Raw genomic sequence first — 20,030 nt, forward strand, 5'->3', positions numbered from 1 at the left:
TGGCAGATGTTTCGATACATTGGGCATTGAACCTTTTAGCCAAGTCACGCCCCTCTGAAATGACGTTAAGCTGAAGCTGACGAATGTGATTGAGAAATGAAGAGCGCTCACCATGTGGCTGGACCTGCCTTTCGTACTCCAAATCACATTTATTCGCTACTACGACTACTGGGAAGTAGTCCTTATCCTTAACCTGTCATCATTTCGTAGTCAGCCAGATAACAATGACACGTGAAATTTATGACTCACTCGCAAAATTTGTTGGTGGAATGTAGATACTTCTTCGAAAGAGCTTCTGGAAGTAATGGAGTAAACAAGGAGGAAACCCTCTCCTGTAAACAGATTTCAGTCAGTTGCCATTGGGGAGCTTTATACTTCCACGTACCGGTCCTCATGTATTGTTCTCGCATAGCGCCGTATTCTTCTTGACCGGCGGTGTCCAACACGTCCAACAAAGCGACCTCTTCGTCGATGATACATTGTTTACGGTAAGAATCCTCTGTTAAACGGTCAGATGGCAGACCAGCAGCATCTGTGGTAAGTACTCACCGATGGTAGGATCATATCTGAATGGTACCAAAAGATTTGATCAGCACAGTCCTGGCATATGCTCAGTAATCAAGTAAGATCGGACGCACTCATCGACGAACTAGGAAGGGGAGAGAATAGTCAGCTTGCTGGTTTATGTGCCGTTTCTCCATCTACTCACATGTGATTGGATGAATTGGATTGTCAAGGCAGACTTCCCAACACCTAAGTTACTATATTGTCAGCGTCTGTCTGCACGCAGGGTCTTGGCTTCTATAAGAGTCAAAACAACGACAATGGGCTTTCAATCAGTTCACACGCCGGGGGAATAACCACCATTGAGTACATATCGAGCTTGAAGAAGAGCCCAGAAGAAACTGTTCGGACTTCAGAGTAGTCCTACACCTATACCCCTCGAGAGGGACGTATATTGCCCAGCGGAATCAAGAGTGCGAAAGTCCGTTGATGGCTGGCCGACACGATGCACAGACTTACCACCACCACCGACGACGACAAGCTTATATTCACGCAGAAATTGGGCCTATCGGGTTACTCAGCACCAAATGGGGATGGTTACAGTGCGGGCGACATACCTTGGACATGCTGACTGGCTGAGAGCGGATGGACTTGAGTGTGAACGGAGTTTGTTGACAAGACGGAGATGATAACCGGAGGTGAGTTGAAGCGTTGCAGAGCAAGAGTTGAAGATGGAGAGATGGACGGGAGAGGCGGGACGGAGCGGGGCCGGGGACAGAGGGGCGCCGGAGATGGAGTGAGATGCACGGAGGGACTGTAAGCGTAATATTAACTTACCCAACAATTAGGCTGAGGCCGCTGATTGTTCGCGCCCTGCGCATGGACCTCCGCCGCCATGGTGAGGCCCGCCGCGTGGCTTCCACGTGGGGTGGATAGACGGGATTTCGGCAAAGCAGATTGATAAAGAGATGTGGCGGCGGTTATCTGTCTATAACAACACGCCGCACGTCTCTCCCCCCTCGCCCACAACGCCATGTCCCTCTACGGCGGCATCAAATTCTCTGCGACGAACCCGGAGGATGAGCCAGAGCAGCGGGAGACCCCCCGCCCGCCAGACGCAGACGCTGGCTCCCTCCCCCCCGCACAGTCCAAGCAGAGACAGCCCCCCGCATTCTCCTCCGCCCTCAAGTTCGCCCCCCGCATCAACAAGAAGCCGCTGAAGCCGCCGGTCCCAACCGCACACGTCTCCGCGCTCCCCCTCAATCCAAGCTCCGCAGATATCGTTCGCTCTGCAGAACCAGTCTTGCACTCTCGTTCCCCGGCAGCTCAAGATGAAGGTGATGCGCAGCTGGTATTCGGGCCAGACGGTCTGCCTCTTGCCAAGGCGCCGGCTATGACGATAGGGACCAACAAAGGAGGGTACAAGGACAGATTGGGCAATGATTTCTCCGGTGAGAAAAAGAAGAAGAAGAAGAAGAAAGTGGGTATTGTCGGACTACGTGGTAAAGCACCTCGCTGATCCCTTCAAAGAGAAAAAATCCACAACCTTTTTTCCCCACGTTTGACCCTGAAGAGATATATGATCCCAACCGGCCCAACGACCTCGGTGAATATCAACAGTATCGGAAACGTGCCAAGGAAGAGAGGAGGAGGAAGCTCATGGAGGCTAAGAGACGAAGAGCTGAAGGCTTGAGCAGTGATGAGAGCAGTTATTATACAGACAGCGAAGAGGACATCGCTCCAAGAAGGGACGGTAAGTGGATCCATCAATTGGCCGGTCAATTACTGACTGTATACCGTAAGCTCCCAAGATGTTTGCTCCTCCAAAGATGTATTCTCCTTCGGCCTCAAAGTCTACTGTTTCTGAAGAACCCGAGACTGCCGTTAATCGTCTGCCCGAATCGCAACCCGCATTTGGCCGTGATCAGGACGATAGGCGGATGGACGTGTCACGCCTATCGCCGTCGGGGGATGATGCTTATGCTAGACGGGTCGCCATGACGCAGCAAGCTCCCTTGCATCTACATCATCCTTCACAATCAGGTGACGATGCATATGCAAGGAGAGCAGCCATATCTCAGAACCCCCCACCTACAACCTCATTCATCCCGAGTTCTACAGCCTCTTCATCCGCTGCACCAGATGCATACCCCTCTTCTCATTTGACTCAACCACCTACAACCACCCCACCACCTTTGCCCGTGATACCAAACGCGCAAGCCGAACTTCCACAGGTTCAGGCAGCCGCATCAGCTAGTCAAGATTTCCAGGCTATGTTGGAGGAGAGAAAAAAGGCTGCCGAGGCTATTGCTGCCAAGTTCAAAGCTCTTGCCGGAGCGGCGCAACCCCCATCATCACCTGCTCCCGCCTCGGCATCCTCCTCTGCAGCGCAACTTCAGGATGTGTGAGTCGGAAAGGTGCAATATGGTGTCTGATCGACCTGCTGACATAACATAGTGGTGGTGGGACATTTGCAGAGAAAAGTAGGTCATCTTTCATTTCAGCCTCGTTCGTTCATATTTAACTAATCCCCTTATTTCAAAGTGATGCGTAAATGGGGCCACGTCGAAGGCACAGGCTTAGGAGCTCGTGGTGAGGGTATTGTCCACGCTTTAACTACGGAACATGTTGCTCCGGTTGCGAACCTCTCGCAACCCCTATCAAAGCGGGCCCTTGCCAAACAAAAAGCAGCAGCAGCTAATGCCAAATCTCGCAAATGGGTTCAAGCACCTTCTGCCCGTGGCAGGATCGTCAACGACAATAAGGATGAACGTGCAAAGGAAGAAAAGGAGAGAAAGGGTGAGGAAGGCAGGGTGATTTGCCTAAGGGGCCTTGTGGGTTCGGTAGAGGAAATTGACGAGGAATTGGTAAATGAGATAGGAGAAGAGTGTTCAAACTACGGGATCGTAGAGAGGGTAGTGCTTCACCTGGTAGAACCACCTCCGCCAGAACCGGAAGAGTGTTTGCGCGTTTTTGTGGTGTTTTCCGGGATGGCGGGGGCATGGAGGGCAATCAAGGAACTGGATGGGAGATTTTTCGGGGGAAGAAATATTGTGAGTATACACTGTCTAATGGCTTTGGGATATTATTGAAACAAGAATCAGAAAGCCACATATTTCGACGAGACCAGATTCGACAAGGGCGATAGGGATGGCCCAGTGCTTTAGCTTTTTAGGAGATGTGTCCGGTGTATGGAATACGATTTTACATGTGCACGTGCTCTCAGACTGGACGTCTTACCCACCAACAATTTAGGTATACAGCGATGTAGAACGATACACAGAAGATAAACAACAAGCATCCGACGATCCGCCAATGTTTTCACAGTGCTACACCTTCCCGGTGTCCCTTACCAGTTTCCTTACCGCGATGGGACTTGGGCTGAACAACGCAGAGGCTTGAAAGCTACCGAGCCTCACTATATTCATGGCCCAGGAAGATTGCTGCGCATTAGGAATGAATGATCTATTGGATATTTCCTCATTCGGCAGTGTAACCTGAGCCGGAGTAATTTTTATTGGATTGGACTGGACAGTGCTCGCACGCCTTTCGCTAGGCCTTTGATCTGGCTTCTGAAGGGAGGCAGCATGCACGACGAATGGATTATGTGACGATGTGGGGACCGTAGGCAAAGTTCTGAACTGGGCTTGCTCTGCTTTGATCTTCTTGATGAGGGCTTCTAGCATAAGTGTACGCATCTCAAGGCCGTCCTCGGTGTCGACCAAAGAACTCCTTCGTGCTTTAACAGATGAATAAAGTGATTGCAGTTGGTTTAAGAGGCTCAACATCGCATTGCAAGCTTTGAGGTAATGGTCTTTGAGACCGGCATACTCTGCCGATGGAAGAATGTGAACATGCGAGGAAATCTTGATCCCCAGACGCTGGAGGGTGGAAATGACCGGTGCAAGGAGCACTAATAGTTCACCTGCGGGATCATCTACCCTCTCGTCTTGTACAGAACAGACATCCTCTCCATAGTCGAGCGTTACTCCCACAAGCGTGCGCTCCGAATCGGCAGAGTGCCCCGAATCCCCAGACTCTCTTCGGACAAGAGGCGTCTCTTCACTCTTATCAAGCTTGCTGTACCGCGCCCACCCCCACTTACCACCTGGTTTCGTACTTGGCCGCTTGAATGCATCCTTGCGAGAAATGGACAAGACTGAAATCAGCTTGGAAAAGCGAGACGTATGTGTGGGCGTTATGGGAGGAGGAGTGTACTGCTCCTGAATAGGTGTAATGGAAGGAGATCGTATGGGCGAGAGAAGGGTATGGTTTAAACATGTGATATCGGCATCGACATTTGAAAGCTCATTTCTAGGAGGAAGAACGTCGTTTTTTTCATCAGCTTCGTATGACAGATGGTCGACAGCGGATAGGAAAGATGAGGAACTCTGTTTGACTCACTTGAATTGCTCGATCAGGACTGTTGTTCGTACATTCGGGTTTTGCATAACGTAGGGTTTTTTCTTTTCTTTACTTCTGACAATCTGTTGATAAGTTTAGTCTGCTTCAAGCAATTAATGTTAATGTTGTCGAGTTTATCAAAATGCTTACCATCAATGGACAAAGAACTATCTGTGCTCAAGAAGTTATTATTATACTCGTAAACACAGGCCGCCTTGTTGGTGTTGCCGATACTATTCTGAAGGTTGTTTACAATGCATAAAAGATCATGGGCCGTCCTTTCAGCATTTACTGAAGGAGGGCGTTTCTTCCTTTCAAGTCTTTCGGTTTATGACTGCACACTTTTTCCGTCACAGTATGTTTTACTTATGTTCCCATGCTCGTCTGCCTTCTCCAACCATGCTTCAACAGCTCGCCGGTCCAATAAAGGTCACGGTACATTTGGTTCATTAATTGCTACATTTTGATCTAAGTTTATGATGGCAGCAAAAAGACAACTATAAATTAAAAAGAGAAAAATAACTACTACTTCGATGATCAGACCCGCCGCCTTGGTACATTTAATCCATTTCTTCCACCTCAATATCCATTGAATCATCCTCATCTTCACTATCATCCGGCTGGATAACGTCGGGTTCATGGTTGGGAATCACAACCAACCTGTTCTTCCGAAGGTCGACCGTGATGTGGGCAACTTCACCGTCTCGCACACGCCCTTGGAGCAAGAGTCGCGAGAGAGGATTGAGAATTTCGGTCTGGATAAGACGAGCCATGGGTCGAGCACCGTACGTCGCTGTAGATAAAAATATCAGTAATTGTTTCAATTTTTTTTGAAGGGATTGACACTTACGAGAGTATCCAGCTTGAGCCAACCACTCGCAGGAAGGATCATCGACATCAAGCTTGATTTTCCTGTTGTTATCCAACAACCTTTGCTGAATTTCCTTCAATCTAACATCAACGACCTTCCTGATGTCCGCTCTGCTCAATGATCGGTATAGAATGATGTCGTCAATTCTGTTGATGAACTCCGGAGGGAAAGTCTTAGCGATAGCCCCATTGACCTTGGCACGAACAGCAGGATCGACTGCTCCCTCCGAGGGGTGCTCATTGAGATACATAGAGCCGACATTGGAAGTCATCATGACGATAGTGTTGCGGAAGTCAACTACCCGGCCTTTGCCATCGGTAAGACGACCATCATCGAGAACTTGCAGGAAGAGCTGGTGGAATTCGCGCGCTGCCTTTTCGATCTCGTCAATGAGGATGAGGGAGTACGGCTTGCGCCTGACAGCCTCAGTCAGCTGGCCACCAGCCTCATGCCCGACGTATCCAGGACCGGCACCAATGAGACGCGAGATGGCATGCTTCTCAGAGTACTCGGAAGCATCGATACGAACCATTGCATCCTCGCTGTTGAACATAACACCCGCCAATGTCTTGGCAAGCAATGTTTTGCCGGTACCAGATGGACCAACTAGCAAGAATGAGGCAATGGGGCGATTCTGATTACCAAGGCCGGATCGATTGAGCCGAATGGCGTTAGCGACAGACTTGACCGCCTCTGGTTGACCAATGACCTTTTTGGAGATCAATTTCTCAAGGCGGAGGAGTTTGGCCTTTTCGGTTTCGACCAATCGGGACACGGGAACTCCTGTCCACCGAGCCACAACCTCAGCAATCATCTCTGGAGCGACTTGCTGACCCGAACCCTTCTCAGCTTCTTTCTGCTCCAACTCTTGAAGCTTTTGTTCACGTTGGGGAATAGAGTGGTATCGAATGTCGGCAGCTGTAGCAAGGTCGTACCTAAGTGAAAGATTAGCCTTGCCATATATCTTGAGCTTTCAAGGACTACTTACCTTCTTTCTGCCTCATCAGCCTTGGTTCGCAGCTCATCAATCTTCCTCCTCAGCTCATGAATCTGATCTCCCAGATGCTTGTCGTTCTCATATTCCCGTTTCAAAGGCCCCAGCTTGTCTTCCAAGTCGGCGATAGCCTTTTTAGCTACTTCCAATCTTTCCTTGGAGGCCTCGTCCTTCTCTCGCTCAAGGGCATGGATCTCGACCTCTAAACCAAGCTTTTTGCGTTCAAGCTCGTCAATGGCTTCCGGGCGGGTTTCGCGGGCAACCTTGACAGCACTGGCTGCTTCGTCGAGAAGATCGATGGCAGAGTCTGGCAAGCGTCGTGCTGTAAGATATTGTTTGGCAAGTTGGGCAGCAAGGACAAGGGCAGAGTCCATGATACGGACACCATGATGTGTTTCATATTTTTCGCGAATACCACGCATAACTGAGAATTATTGTTAGCCAAATGTTATATATCACGAGCAATAGCAGCCACTCACTTGCAACGGTGTCTGGAACAGAAGGTTCGTCAACTATGACTTGAGCGAATCGACGCTCAAAGGCAGAATCCTTCTCGATGTATTCTCGGTACTCGTTCAGAGTAGTAGCACCAATGACCTTGAGCTTCCCTCGAGCCAACATTGGTTTGAGTAAGTTGGCAGCGTCCATACCGCCGCTTGAATCTTTCCCGGCCCTAAGAGTACACAGTCAGCAAATTTCAACTATTGATAGAGCTCGGAAGAACGTACATAATCAGGTGAATTTCATCAATAAAGAGGATAATCTGCGTGCCTTCATCCCCAGACTTTTCAACCTCGCTGAGAACGGCCTTGACACGCTCCTCGTATTCGCCCTTGTACTTGGCGCCAGCCATCAGAGCACCCATGTCAAGGGCAAGTAGACGACTGATCAAGCTTGCCGGGACATCTCGGTCGACAATTCGCTGGGCAAGACCTTCGGCAATGGCCGTCTTACCCACACCAGGCTCCCCAATGAGGACAGGGTTACCCTTGGTGCGCCTGGAGAGAATTCGAATAACACGGCGGATTTCGTTGTCTCGACCGATCACAGGGTCAAGCTTACCTTGCTCTGCTAGAGCGGTAAGATCCACGCAGTCTATGAATTATATCAGCGACATCCTTTCGCGAAAAGGTCCCTCCCTACACTTACATTTATTAAGAGCGTCGAACTGTCCCTCAGCACCTTTGCTGTCGACCTTCCTTCCACCTCTCTTTCTCTTGATCTCTGCTTCCAGGGCTCTCGGCTCAGCGCCCGTACCCCTCAACAACTCCTTCATATCGGAGGCATCGGTGCGAAGCAACGCGAGGAGAAGGTGGTCGACAGCGACAAACTGGTCATTTTGGTCCTTTTGCAATTTCTGAGCTTCCCGTATAACAGCATTGAAGGAGTTGGCAAGGGGCAGAGGGGGTGATGGAGGAGGGTCGACAACGGGTAATCGGTTTATCTTGTGCATGAGAGCACGGTTGAAAAGGGTGGGATTACCGCCAACATGTTCAAGAGCGGCTTTGAGTAAAGTGGGCTGGTCAGGGCCACTAGAAGGCTGGTTTGGTTCCTCCCAGAGGACGGATATAAGATGTAATGGGTGGACTACGACGGTTTAGCTACAGGATGACTTCAAAACATGAATATTGCACGTACCTTGAGCGTTCGCCATCTCCGCCGCTTTGTCGAGGGCGGCCTTCAAGACCTCTGAGGACTTGTCTGTAAAGTTGTCCATGGTTATTATTAGTTGAGAGTAAGTAATGAATGTAGATAAGAATTAAAATGGCTGGTGGGAGAGCCGGAGGGGTATCCGTCCCTCTATATATACTGAGAGTGGAGGCCGTCCCGTCATTCGGGAAAGAAAGACATCATCGTCGTGCCTAGATTCGAGAAAGTGCCAGAACCACGTGGCGTCCACTAGTCTCGCCGCCGCGGCTTTTCTCGTCCATTCCGGTCCATTCCTGTGGAGTCGTGAATATTCTTTGCGATCGGGTAAGCATTTGGACGCCTCGGCATTCTCTCATCCGCCGTTCGATTCACATTTAATAACAATGCAGCCCACCCAAACTCATGCTGCTCCCGTTCGTAAAAAGCCCTCGCGCCCATTCGTTTCATCCCACCACCGCCCTGCAGACGAGGTAGACGATGGCATCTTTCGTGTCGTTTTGATCACCAGTGGTAGCGTAGCAAGCATCAAAGCACCCGATATCGTTGGGGCTTTGGTCAAGGTGAATAATAATGCTCTCGATATCCTGCCTTCTAGGGGATCTCCTGCTGACCGACTTCGCTGTCCGCATTGACTGGCAGTCACCGAATATTGACGTGCAAGTGGTTGCGACCAAAGCTTCCACATACTTTTACAGCCAAGAAGATGTAGACAATTCTGTGAGATCAGCTCTAAACCTACCTGACGAACAAATTGGAGAGCATTTCGGTGTGAGAGTCTGGACAGATGAAGATGAATGGTCCGTGCGTCAACCCCTACTTTAAAACAATAGGAGAAGGCGCACGGTACTGACTGTATCAATGTAGGATTGGAAGCATGTAGGAGAACCTATATTACACATCGAAGTGGATTTTACTTTACTCTAAAACCCCATTTCGCTGTCTCTGACTACATCGCAGTTGCGTCGATGGGCAGATTTGGTTGTGATTGCACCCTGCTCAGCAGACCTGCTGGCCAAGATCGCCGGCGGAATTTGCGACAGTCTCGCTGTATGTAGTTTTACATGTTCTCGTGATACCGCGTTATGCTGATTAATGGCCTTTAGACTTCTCTTCTCCGCGCACTGAGCCCATCAACGCCGGTAATCGTGTGCCCCGCTATGAACACGCACATGTATCAGCATCGGCTAACTACTCGGCACCTCGCGGTCGTGCAAGAGGACTTGGAGTACCTTGTCTCTGGACCACAGGGGGCTGGGAGGCTTGCCTGCGGTGATGACGGTAAGTGCTTGATAACGGATGATACGAGTTCTCTAAATTGATAATCTCTAGGCCCTGGAAAAATGACAGACTGGCGAGACATAGTGTCTCTGATCGAAGGGTTCGCTACAATGCACCAGGGCCGTCGAGCTGTGCATCATTCTGGTCATTCTCTTGACAGGTCCTCCGATCTTCCTCTCCCGCCTTTCACAGAGGCGCCTCCAACGCCGGGAAGACCTCCCAAATTATCGTCTCCTGTAGAATCGTCTAGCGTATCAATGCAAGGTGGTTCACCTGCGAAAGGCCCCTCGGATGACGTTTTGACTGGCATAGCAGATTGGAGGTCAATGACGAACGAGCTAGGCGGAGATGGAACAGCATGGAACAGAAAGTGGTGGTTGGGTTGACTGCGTGCTTCCGTTTGAGACGGAATCAATGCATTGATAAAGTTTTTATCAAGTCTAATATAATATAGCATTATCAAATCTACATCGGAGCGATGTTGGAGCCTAAAGGTTGTTGTGGTTGCTCCGCAGGTATAAGAGGCGTCTCTGGTCGGAACCCTTTAGGACAGATCCATCCAGCCACAATTTTAGCAACCAGCTCAGAGTGCTCCCGCGCTGATTATCCATATTAACCTCACGTCCAGAGCTATCGTCTTCAACTTCAGTACTTACTAAGGCAGAATGCGTGAGGAACCCCGTCCAAGATTTTTACTCTTTCGCTACTTTCGCCCCCTAAGCACTCTTGGACCAACGGGCCGTCTTTACCAACCCAACCGTCACCATTTCCCCCCGTCCAGACCCCAAACAACCCCTCACGTTCTTCTGTTTGATCTGTGCCCTGCGTCTTGAACCAGTCGGTATCAAGTCCCTTTATTTGGCGCATTTCATCGGAAGATAACGATAGGACATCTTTGAGTACAGGGGGAGAAAGAAGGAGGGATTGACTTGTCTCTGGAAGGTTGACGAGTGAGAAGAGGGGACGTAAAAGCGGGGAAAGGTAGGGTAAAATCGGTTTGATTGGGCGATGAAATATAGGCTATGCAATTCATAACGATGGGCTTTTGTTGCAATCGTTTATGGCGTGTTTACGCACCCATAATGTCCATCCGTTCCAGGTGTTAGCGATCCATCCGAGCGTGGGAAATAGCAGATATCCAGCATGCACAGGGCGTGTTTTTTCTGTGTTCAGTTCCTTCATTACTTCACAAGCCATGTAAGCCCCGACAGAATGGCCCATTAGACCGAATTTAGGCCTGTTCTGACCTTCCTTTAGGGCCCAGTCATCGAGATAGTCTCGAATAGTCTCAACAAGCTCTATCTTACTGGTGACTTGCTGGGAAAGAGACAGAGGAACTGTAGGGCCGGGAAACTTCGTCGAGTGGCCTATATGGGATGTTGCCAGGATGGCATGGCTGGCAGGGAGAAGCGAATGGAGGTGAGAGAGGAAGTGTGGATAGTAGCCCAGCAATCCAGGATTGCCTTGACCCTGTCAATTGGCGTCGTCGCATAGAGCAAACAGGCTATGTGAGCTCACCGAGGATGAACAAGAGCAGATGATCAGGCGCTTTGGAGACACGATTGCGGGGAGGCCAGTAGTTAAGCTCTACGTGACCAGCTGCGCCTGGTCTTCTGTTCTGGAATGAGCAAGGGATGGGGAGGGAAGAAGCGCTGTCCGCTGTGAGGCGGAGGAACGCGAGCCGAGGATCCATCCTTATTTATTTTCCTCAAGAACTGCCGTCCAGCTAATATATTTAGATATAACGAAGAACACCGACAAGAGAGCAGAAATATCCTTATTACGTAAGTTAGGTCGCGTCCGGTCCCTCATCTGAGTGCTCGGCCGGACATTACAAGTACATTCAAGACGCGTCAACGCGAATCGATAATCCTTCAATTCCTAGCACTCTTTTCCACACTCGTTCTTTTTTTCACATTTCCTTCCTCACCTCCACGCCATGAGCGCCGAAGCCTCTCCAGAAACGGGACGTTTTAGGACAAAGTCTTCCCCAGAACTTTTCTTCCCTGCTACGGACTCAGAAGGTGAAGAGCAAAACGATGTCCCCCTCACTATTGTCCACCCGACTCAGAGCACCAGTTCCAAGTTTAGCATCAATATCGCTTCTTCCTCTAGACCCCAACATGGAATTACTACCGGGGATTTTGAAGCTACCAGCCAGACATCTGCCCATGACAATGTCGATGATGATTTTTCTATCGTGGGGCATAATCCAGCTTCATCACATCCCCAAGGGACAATTGTCGCTCCTCGAAGGAAAAGAAGTCTCCAACAGGCACATTCACATCATTCTAGCTCGTCTTCATCGCCTGTCCCATCAGCTCCGGTAATACGTGCTGATTTTAGGAAAGGATTTTTAGGCGAATTTGTATGTGAAGGCTGGAGCCTTTCCAAGGGCCGCGGATATTGCTCACCGGGTACCAAAATTGTCATTGAAAGACCCAAAAGCAAGTCCACGGATGTTGGCGCCCCGAAACCAGGAAGGAAAGACAGTGGACCCGTGAGACTTGTCAATGGAAAGGTGGTGGGTGGAGTAAAATCGAAGCAGATGACTCTGGGATCAATGATGGCAAAAAAAGTGGAGGTGAGCTGGCGCTACTGGTTATTGCAATTACGAGCCTAATGGTCCTCAAGCCTGCGAAGAAAGTGAAGGCAACGACAGATCAAATCATACGGTTCAGAAATGAACGTGGTTTTGGTAAGTCGTTTTTAAGTTTACATGGTTTATGGATTGCACTACTAACACCAGGCACAATAGAAAGTACGTTGACTGAGAAGCCTTTCCTTCTTCTTTGAAACCTGACCCAATTACGCAGTTGGAAGACTGTCAATTCATGAAGCTGGTTTCCTCGCTCATCTCCTGGACACCGGCGTCAGTGAGTTTCTCTTATCGATCCTGTCGTCTCCTTCCATTTAATGTATTCCCCAGTCCAACTTAGCGGAAATGTCATTGACTGCCCTCAAAACCTTACCACAGGATGCACTATCTTACTTAACATCAAGGTATATTTAGCTCGAAAAGCATTTGAAAACTTTGGAAAACACAAAAGGGAGGAACATTTTTCATTTTGGAAAGATCAAAGAGAGACAGCCATGGAAGAGGCAATGCGTCTAAGGAAGGATTCGCTGAGGTCCCTTTTTGGTGCGTTAACCATGTCCTGACTGTCCATGTAATTGATAAATCTCCAGAGCGTATTGGCGTGAAGCCCATTCAGTCCAGTGCCCTTTCAAAAGTAACACCAATTCAAGGGGTCTTGAATAGGCAAAAGGGACCCGATCTAGAGGGGTCCAGACTCAGATCTTCTCCAAGTACTTCAACTGCCGAGGAGAAAGGCAAAGGCCGGGCTGCTATGCCCGCTGTGGATGATGATGGAGAAGACAGTGGAGACGAAGCGGAAAAGTTAGATGAGAAACAAATGAATGAGATTGACTCCATTTACCGAAAGTAAGTCACACCCGCTTATTTTAAATGCGGCAGCACTAATATTGGATAAGGGCTCAGCAGGGTGATACTCGTTTAGACGAGATGGATCCTCCTTCGACATTCCTGTACACTCTTCGTCCATACCAAAAGCAGGCCTTGACATGGATGAACGCGAGGGAAAAGGGCGACTCTAGCGTTCGGAACGAAAGTTTGCACCCTCTGTGGGAGGAATACTTGTTCAAGAAAGATCAACTGCCTGGAGAGCCCATTGAGATTTCTGACGATGATGAACAACCCGATTCCACACGGAAGTTTTACTGGAATCCTTATAGCGGCGAACTCAGTCTTAAGTTCCCGACCTCCCAAAACCTTTCTCGAGGGGGTATTCTTGCTGATGCGATGGGCATGGGCAAAACTTGTATGATGGCTTCTTTGATCCATACCAACCGCGAGGAGAAACCAGCTGGAAACTTGGAATCGCAGACCAGAGATGGGGTGGAAGGAGAGATCGACGAGGAGCCTGCTTCCAAGCGTATCAAATTCAAACAAGTCACCCTTTCCAACCAATGGCGTGCTGTTCCGACTGCCCCTAAAGTTGAATCATTCCCACGCGCTACTTTAGTTGTCTGCCCTGTTTCCCTCGCGGCGCAATGGCATGACGAACTTCGAAAAATGTCACAACAAGGTTCAATCAACAGCTACGTGTGGTATGGAGGTGACAGGGTCGATATTGAGGCTTTATTAGCAGGTGACGGAAAAGAGAGGGTGGATGTCATTGTGACTTCGTACGGAACCCTTACAAGCGAATACCAGAAGTGGCTGAGGACCAAGGACAGGCCCAACTATGAAGGTGGGAGCCTATATGATCGTAAATCGGCTTGTATGCGTCTTTATTTATGCCTATTGCTAATCAGCTCCAAGATGAATTCCTCCGCATTGTTCTTGATGAAGCTCATAACATCAGGAATCGTTTAGCCATGGTTTCAAAAGCTTGTTATGAGCTCAAAGGCCAAAGGCGTTGGGCTTTGACTGGTACTCCTATTGTGAATCGTCTGGAGGATTTGTATTCGTTATTGTAGGCCATTCTCCCTAACCTAAGAAGTAAAACAGCTAATGAGCATCAGGCATTTCCTACGCATCACACCTTGGGGTAATTATTCGTTCTTCCGAAGGTGAGTACAATCAGTTCCATCAGCGAAGACAACTAATAATATCACAACAGCTTCGTCACTGTTCCCTTTTTGAACCAAGATCATAAAGCTCTCAATGTCGTTCAGTACATCCTGGAATCATGCCTTTTGCGCCGAGAAAAGACCATGAGGGATAAGGACGGGCGCCTCATTGTCGATCTTCCCCCAAAGACTGTATGTTGACATTAACTCACGTTGTAAATCTAGTCTCATCCTTTTCAGGTGGAAATCAAGGTATTACAGTTTTCTAGGGCCGAAAGGCAGATATACAAATTCCTTGAGGAGAGGGCGAAGAAACGATTTATTGATCTGGACGCAGATGGAAGAGCCATGTCAAATTACACTTCCATCTTGGCTATGCTTATGAAGTGAGCTCAAAACCGTGTCTGAGAGACGTAATTCGCTTATGGAATTCTCATTTTAGACTCCGCCAATGTGTCGATCATCCCCTTCTTGTTCTTGGAAAATCAGGAGAAGACGGAGAACTAGGCGAGAAGATTTTGGAGTCCGGTGCTGGCAATGGCGAAGGCAATCTTCGTGACATGATCGCCATGTATGCGGGAGGCATTAGAGCAGAGACTCCAGAAGATGTGGACAAAGCTTATGCGGCTAAAGTCCTGAAGGAATTAGGGGAACAAGAGGATACGCCGATCTGCGAACTTTGTTCAAATGAAATGTTTGATGAAGTTTTGTTGCCTTGTTACCACAGAAGGTATGTCTTCTTTTTTTGTAGTATTCGATGCTGCGGGCTGACAGACGACAAAGCTGCCAGGATTGTATAGTTGAGTGGATAGGTACATGTGAAGATCAGAACAAAATAGCCAGTTGTCCATCTTGTGGCAAAGGTCCAATCAAACTCGCCGACCTTCGTTCCGTCCAGCGCCGTCATAAGCGTGTCAATCCTATCACTGACGCTTACCCTGGGGGGCGCGATCCGAACTTAAAGTCGAGCAACGATACGACTGTTACATTGGGTAAAGTAGACTTAGTCACAAGCACGAAGCTTAGAGCGCTGTTGAGACAATTGGAAGAAATAAGGCAAGAGGATCCAAAGGCGAAGGCCCTGGTATTTTCGCAGTTTACATCTTTCCTAGGTGGGGAACTTACCCGTGGGGCCTCATCGTAGTCGCTGATTGCTCGTAGATTTGATCGAAGCCACACTTACCAAACAAGGTATACGTTGGCTGTAAGTTGGCTTAGAGTACACCTCCAAGATGGGGCTAATGATCAATCATAATAGTCGGTTTGACGGTACTATGAGTCAAGCTCAACGCGCAAACACCATTGAAGAGTTCGGCCGGAAAACGAATGAACCACTAATTTTGCTTATATCTCTCAAGGCTGGCGGCGTCGGTCTCAATTTGACGATGGCTAACTGTGAGTATAAAAAAAGTCAAAAGGTGGTATTGAGTGAGGCACACTGAACGGATTGCATAGATGTATTTCTGATGGACACTTGGTGGAATGAAGCCATCGAACAACAGGCGATCGACCGTGTCCATCGACTGGGGCAAAACAAGCCAGTTTACGTCACGAGGTATATTATTAAAGGCACCGTTGAGAAGCGAATTATGAAGATTCGTAAGTAAAACCAGGGAACATACAAAATTCCACGTTTGGCTTACTTTTTGATCGTACGCTCTGCAGAGCGTTCGAAAACTGCTTTGGTAAACGCTTCCTTGTCGAACGGCGCTAAGACCAAGGAAACGACATTAGCAGATATCAAGAAAATCTTCGGAATGGACGAAGAAGACAGTGAGGGAGAGGTTTACTGAACCAATGGTCCCCTACATTATAACGGAAGTGAAGCAGCCTTGGCGCCGCTGTCATAATTCTGATTATATGCATAGCGTCATATTCTTAAGGTGATTTGATGCAACCTTGTAACCAAAGCTAACAAAGCTACATTCTCCGATCCAGCATTGTAGGTGACGGCATCCAGATGAAGCTGAGTTTTTTAGTCAATAATCTATTACTGACTTGTGGTTGGACTTACTTTGGCATGGTGATTGAAGTTAATCTCAAATTTTGACAATGCCGTCCATCTCAATTTAGATTTGGCTGGGTCGGACTCTGCGATAGGATCCACCAAAAACTTATTCAGAGCCGAGTTCAAAGATGACTGATAAGACACAAAGACCGAAATGGTCGTCATAAGTTTCGCATAAATCTTTCATGTTTATGAGCCTTCAACAATATCTGGCAACGATGATGACGTACGTTGAGTAGTTTTGAAGTCGTCAACATGCACTGTTTCAAGCATGTATCCAAAAAGTCCACGTGATCCCGCAGCAGTTGGTCAACTGTTTGTACCTTGGCCAGCTTTTCCTCCAGCGCTTTCCAGTTAGGCTCTAGTACTTCACCAGTCGCAAATGCTAGCACCTGCCGCACAAAGGCCAGCATCCTGGTCCTTAACGAGAAGATCCGTGCCTTCCACCTCTCAATATCTTCATTGCCCGAGTTATTTCTCCAAGATGGACTCTTATGTTCAAGCCACATGGCCGAAAGTGCAGATTCGAGATGGTGGAGGTGAAGGAGGAAACGGAAAATGAGTTGATAGCGCGCGATCGTTTTCCGAGAGATGATGAGCGAGAGGGGAAATTTGACAGAGTAGTCGAACGCAAGGGCATCGATCGCTGTAGGAATCAGCGGCAGCCTGGATTGAGGGAAAGGAAACATACCTATCAGGGGTCTCTCTTTCTCCCTTTTACTACCTTCTTCTTCATGGATGTCGCCCAGCGCAAAATCTAGTTCGCCTTCTTCTGTCAAGCTTCCAGTCTTGCTCACGATCTTCAATAGCCAATCATACAATCCTTGAGATTGCATCACGACCTTGAGATCATCCTTAAAAGGGTCATTTGAGCTCGAACTCGATGGGTTGCGAACAGCGAGGTCTAGAAGAGATTGTAGCTTGATAATGGAAGCACTTTTTGCAGGCTTGCGTAGTTCAGAGGCAGCAAGATCGAGGAAATTGGTGAGGAAATCAGACTGGTTGAGAAAGAAAAAGTGTTTCATTGAACTGAGTACAGTGTAAGACAGTTCCATATGTTGTTTGCGGATCTGACTCACCGAAGATGGGGGATAAGTTCTTGCTCTTCCACCATCAATTTTAAAAGAGTCTTGTTGGCATATATATAAGCATCTTCTATCCGCTTATAGAAACTGTGCTCTATCAGCTCTATTCTACATAAGTGATGGTCAATAGACCTACTTGGGATCGTTCATAGTCACCATTTCCTTCTCATCGACTTCCCCAGGCTTCTTGACCTCTATCCCGCATTCCCTTATTACATTTAAATATTTACCAGCTAGCAGGATCTTGTGCTTCCATGGTTGTAAGAACTGAGGAATGCAAGCGCCGCCGGGAAGGCGATTTGTTCCTTGGCGCGGAGGGGGTACACCTGCCGAAATCGAAGGTGTATTGTTACGAGCTGACACTTTGCTCGATCCCGGGATTGCTCCATCGCGTAGCTAAGACCACGTATCAGTTCCTCGTTACTTTGGCATTCGTCACTGTGATGTCCTTACAGTATACCTTCGCTCCCAATATTCGTCTGTATAATCACTTTCTAAAACGCCTTTTGTAATGTGTCCGCTCTCCTTGACCATGAATTCATCGAAGGGATCCGACAAGTGGCCAGTCGCAATCCACTGTATAAGCATTTTGCAGTATGGCTGCGAAGCATGCAGTAAGAGAGATGAATGCAAAGTGGAAGCCGTAGGGTCTCCGCTCATAGTTGCTTCTCTTTCGCATATGATACCGAGCACTTCGCCTCCCAGAACATCACCTCCATCACCAATCAACCCTTCTCGAGCTTTGAGATTCTTCATCAGCCCTTTTAGACCTGCGCCCCCCAGGCCCAATTCCTCTGCCATGCCTCCCAAACCATCGTCATCATCTGACAAATCATCAGTACCTTGCCCAGCCTGGTCGGCTTCGAGCGCATGACACAGAGATGCAAGCAGCGACATGGTGTGCAAAGTAGGGTGAAGGTGGAGGTAGAGTGTTTGAAGGGTAAACGTCGGGGAAGTGAGGAAGAGAGATTCCAACTGGGCTGTCAGCACTCGAAATTCCTAGGCGTGATATAGTCAGTAAGGTCACACAATTTGAGGAAATACCTACTTTTAGCATAGCCCTTATTCCGCTGCACAACGCGTGGCTAACCATGCCGTATTCCGGTGCCGTCCTTCGCGATTCCAGTCAGTAAAAGAGCCTCTTCTCTCTGAGAAAACTGACCGTAACTCCATTGACGCTTCGACAGCCGTAAAGAAAGATGCCAGAGGTAGGAGCCGTTTTACTAAAGATAGCAATGAAGCATCTATACAGTTCTATTAGGACTTCATTAATGATACATGTGAAATGAAATAACCTAGCAACGGGTTAACCCTCCACTTTGCGCCCTTTACGCGCTGTTCTTCATCAAAAGGGTCATACCCTTCATCATACCGTATCAAGACCCCTTCCACGCCCTAAACGGGCTCATCAATCATTCGAAAGGCACATCGTGAGTTTCGAGGCTTACCTGAAGGACGAATAACAAATCCTCACAAATCCAAGCTTCTTGGACCTCAAGGGGTACTTTATCCAGTAGCCGTCTCTCCGCGCTCAATTCAGTCATAGGCGTTGGACGTTCGAGAACAGGTTCAATTTTCGCGGGCTCGTTTACCTTTTCTCTGCCCTTGTGATCTGACTCTGGTAGCAGGTCCCTCGATCCAGACATCGCGCGAAGGAATGACGGGTTGTATTCCCTTTGAGTTATCGAAGCCGATGACGATGGTCGCGTACGGAAATGCGAACGGTCCCGCTCATTCTCCACTGCCCGAGCAGAAGCTGACCTCTTCTGTGCTTCAGGATTTCCACGATGCAAGGACGATTCTGCAATTATCAGCTCTTGAAGTTGGTGCTATATAAGAATGGCCGGCAAACTGACCATATCGGTGCAGTATGCCGCTTCCTTCCCCCGACTGCTCAAGCTCTTCTAATATAGCTCCTGGTCGGACCTTCCTTACAGACGCCAAAGTCCCTGCGAACTGTAAATATATCAGCGTCAATGCCTATTGGGCAAAGAGACGGAAATGAACCTGGTTGAGTTCCTTGTCCGTAAAGGTGAACTTGCTGGAGCTCGCGCGTTTACGGGGCTTTGGAGTGAACGGAACAGTTGATGAGGTGGCTGGGCGAGAGGATGGCATGTCGTGTTGAAGGTACAAGGATGAAGAAAAAGAATGGATCTTGAGGTATTCCAACGAGTCAACAAACACGAACCTGCAGGAGACGCGTACAGACGCGTACCCATTTGGTCCTGCCGTTTTATATTATTACGTAACAATGCCCTCCAAATGCTCGCGACGCGATTCATGATGATGCATGGGGGCGGTGCAGGAACTCGTCGTCGGTCTGTGCGAGGGGCGTTGGTGACTGAAAAAAAGCTTATCCAAAGAAGCTTCTCTTGTTGCCGAGCTGCCTGCTACGCCCGGATTTGGGAATGTGGAATTAATTCATGATGCATGGGTGGGTAATAAAGACGCATGCATGCATATACCACTGGGAGCTACAGGCTACAGGAGTATATGCTGCAGGAATCATACATGCAATATGTCCAGCACATATATAGCGCGGGATTCGAAGATAGCGGCAAACTAGAAACGTCGTCACGACGTCACCGCCGTCGAAGATATTTCTGAATCGGCTAAACAAAGCCGACCCAAGTCATCCAA

At 48.6% G+C, this 20,030-nt stretch overlaps 7 protein-coding genes across 7 annotated transcripts in view; 3 read left to right on the forward strand and 4 right to left on the reverse strand.

The window, feature by feature from the left end:
* CNA02810 (RAS small monomeric GTPase, putative) overlaps window positions 1-1,326 on the reverse strand; it is a 1,811-nt gene extending 485 nt beyond the window's left edge. The window contains exons 1-9 of the mRNA XM_566685.2: window positions 1,122-1,326; window positions 1,024-1,069; window positions 710-753; window positions 639-649; window positions 550-566; window positions 386-499; window positions 250-332; window positions 112-193; window positions 1-54 (exon numbers count right to left, since the gene is read on the reverse strand). The exon at window positions 1-54 is cut by the window's left edge and continues 65 nt beyond it. Coding sequence (XP_566685.1) covers window positions 1-54; window positions 112-193; window positions 250-332; window positions 386-499; window positions 550-566; window positions 639-649; window positions 710-753; window positions 1,024-1,069; window positions 1,122-1,130 — 460 coding nt within the window. The 5' untranslated portion in view covers window positions 1,131-1,326. The remainder of the gene's footprint in view (window positions 55-111; window positions 194-249; window positions 333-385; window positions 500-549; window positions 567-638; window positions 650-709; window positions 754-1,023; window positions 1,070-1,121) is intronic.
* Window positions 1,327-1,533: 207 nt separating this feature from the next.
* CNA02820 (hypothetical protein) lies at window positions 1,534-5,157 on the forward strand. The gene is made up of 7 exons (XM_024656213.1): window positions 1,534-1,984; window positions 2,035-2,257; window positions 2,308-2,908; window positions 2,962-2,987; window positions 3,049-3,557; window positions 3,609-4,958; window positions 5,008-5,157. The coding sequence occupies exons 1-6, from the start codon at window positions 1,538-1,540 to the stop codon at window positions 3,669-3,671; spliced, it is 1,869 nt and encodes a 622-aa protein (XP_024511881.1). The 5' UTR covers window positions 1,534-1,537; the 3' UTR covers window positions 3,672-4,958; window positions 5,008-5,157.
* Window positions 5,158-5,348: 191 nt separating this feature from the next.
* Window positions 5,349-8,534, reverse strand: CNA02830 (heat shock protein, putative). Its single transcript, XM_566689.2, has 7 exons — window positions 8,412-8,534; window positions 7,923-8,360; window positions 7,502-7,868; window positions 7,253-7,446; window positions 6,768-7,197; window positions 5,759-6,714; window positions 5,349-5,701 (listed from the first exon to the last, which is right to left on the reverse strand). Exons 1-7 carry the CDS (start codon window positions 8,488-8,490, stop codon window positions 5,469-5,471), a joined length of 2,697 nt encoding a protein of 898 aa, XP_566689.1. The 5' UTR covers window positions 8,491-8,534; the 3' UTR covers window positions 5,349-5,468.
* A 222-nt stretch (window positions 8,535-8,756) lies between these two features.
* CNA02840 (protein phosphatase inhibitor, putative) lies at window positions 8,757-10,709 on the forward strand. The gene is made up of 6 exons (XM_024656214.1): window positions 8,757-8,983; window positions 9,063-9,224; window positions 9,288-9,326; window positions 9,381-9,470; window positions 9,527-9,701; window positions 9,753-10,709. The coding sequence occupies exons 1-6, from the start codon at window positions 8,807-8,809 to the stop codon at window positions 10,085-10,087; spliced, it is 978 nt and encodes a 325-aa protein (XP_024511883.1). The 5' UTR covers window positions 8,757-8,806; the 3' UTR covers window positions 10,088-10,709.
* CNA02845 (conserved hypothetical protein) lies at window positions 10,002-11,413 on the reverse strand. Its single transcript, XM_024656065.1, has 4 exons — window positions 11,220-11,413; window positions 10,779-11,164; window positions 10,358-10,721; window positions 10,002-10,300 (listed from the first exon to the last, which is right to left on the reverse strand). The coding sequence occupies exons 1-4, from the start codon at window positions 11,392-11,394 to the stop codon at window positions 10,167-10,169; spliced, it is 1,059 nt and encodes a 352-aa protein (XP_024514137.1). The 5' UTR covers window positions 11,395-11,413; the 3' UTR covers window positions 10,002-10,166.
* A 176-nt stretch (window positions 11,414-11,589) lies between these two features.
* On the forward strand, window positions 11,590-16,263 carry CNA02850 (DNA repair protein RAD5, putative). Its single transcript, XM_566693.2, has 17 exons — window positions 11,590-12,285; window positions 12,336-12,399; window positions 12,460-12,462; window positions 12,518-12,577; window positions 12,631-12,843; window positions 12,891-13,146; window positions 13,197-13,993; window positions 14,047-14,200; window positions 14,250-14,297; window positions 14,348-14,489; window positions 14,538-14,683; window positions 14,740-15,027; window positions 15,081-15,409; window positions 15,459-15,501; window positions 15,556-15,692; window positions 15,753-15,896; window positions 15,963-16,263. The coding sequence occupies exons 1-17, from the start codon at window positions 11,641-11,643 to the stop codon at window positions 16,088-16,090; spliced, it is 3,597 nt and encodes a 1,198-aa protein (XP_566693.1). The 5' UTR covers window positions 11,590-11,640; the 3' UTR covers window positions 16,091-16,263.
* CNA02860 (conserved hypothetical protein) lies at window positions 15,784-19,573 on the reverse strand. Its single transcript, XM_566695.2, has 13 exons — window positions 19,398-19,573; window positions 19,247-19,346; window positions 18,839-19,191; window positions 18,686-18,785; window positions 18,553-18,634; window positions 18,439-18,502; window positions 17,844-18,389; window positions 17,527-17,786; window positions 17,385-17,477; window positions 16,997-17,334; window positions 16,536-16,951; window positions 16,312-16,485; window positions 15,784-16,263 (listed from the first exon to the last, which is right to left on the reverse strand). The coding sequence occupies exons 1-13, from the start codon at window positions 19,503-19,505 to the stop codon at window positions 16,168-16,170; spliced, it is 2,730 nt and encodes a 909-aa protein (XP_566695.1). The 5' UTR covers window positions 19,506-19,573; the 3' UTR covers window positions 15,784-16,167.
* Between the last annotated feature and the right edge of the window lie 457 nt (window positions 19,574-20,030).

Source organism: Cryptococcus neoformans, chromosome 1 (assembly GCF_000091045.1).
Source record: "Cryptococcus neoformans var. neoformans JEC21 chromosome 1, complete sequence".
In the NCBI taxonomy this organism is placed as follows: domain Eukaryota; kingdom Fungi; phylum Basidiomycota; class Tremellomycetes; order Tremellales; family Cryptococcaceae; genus Cryptococcus; species Cryptococcus deneoformans.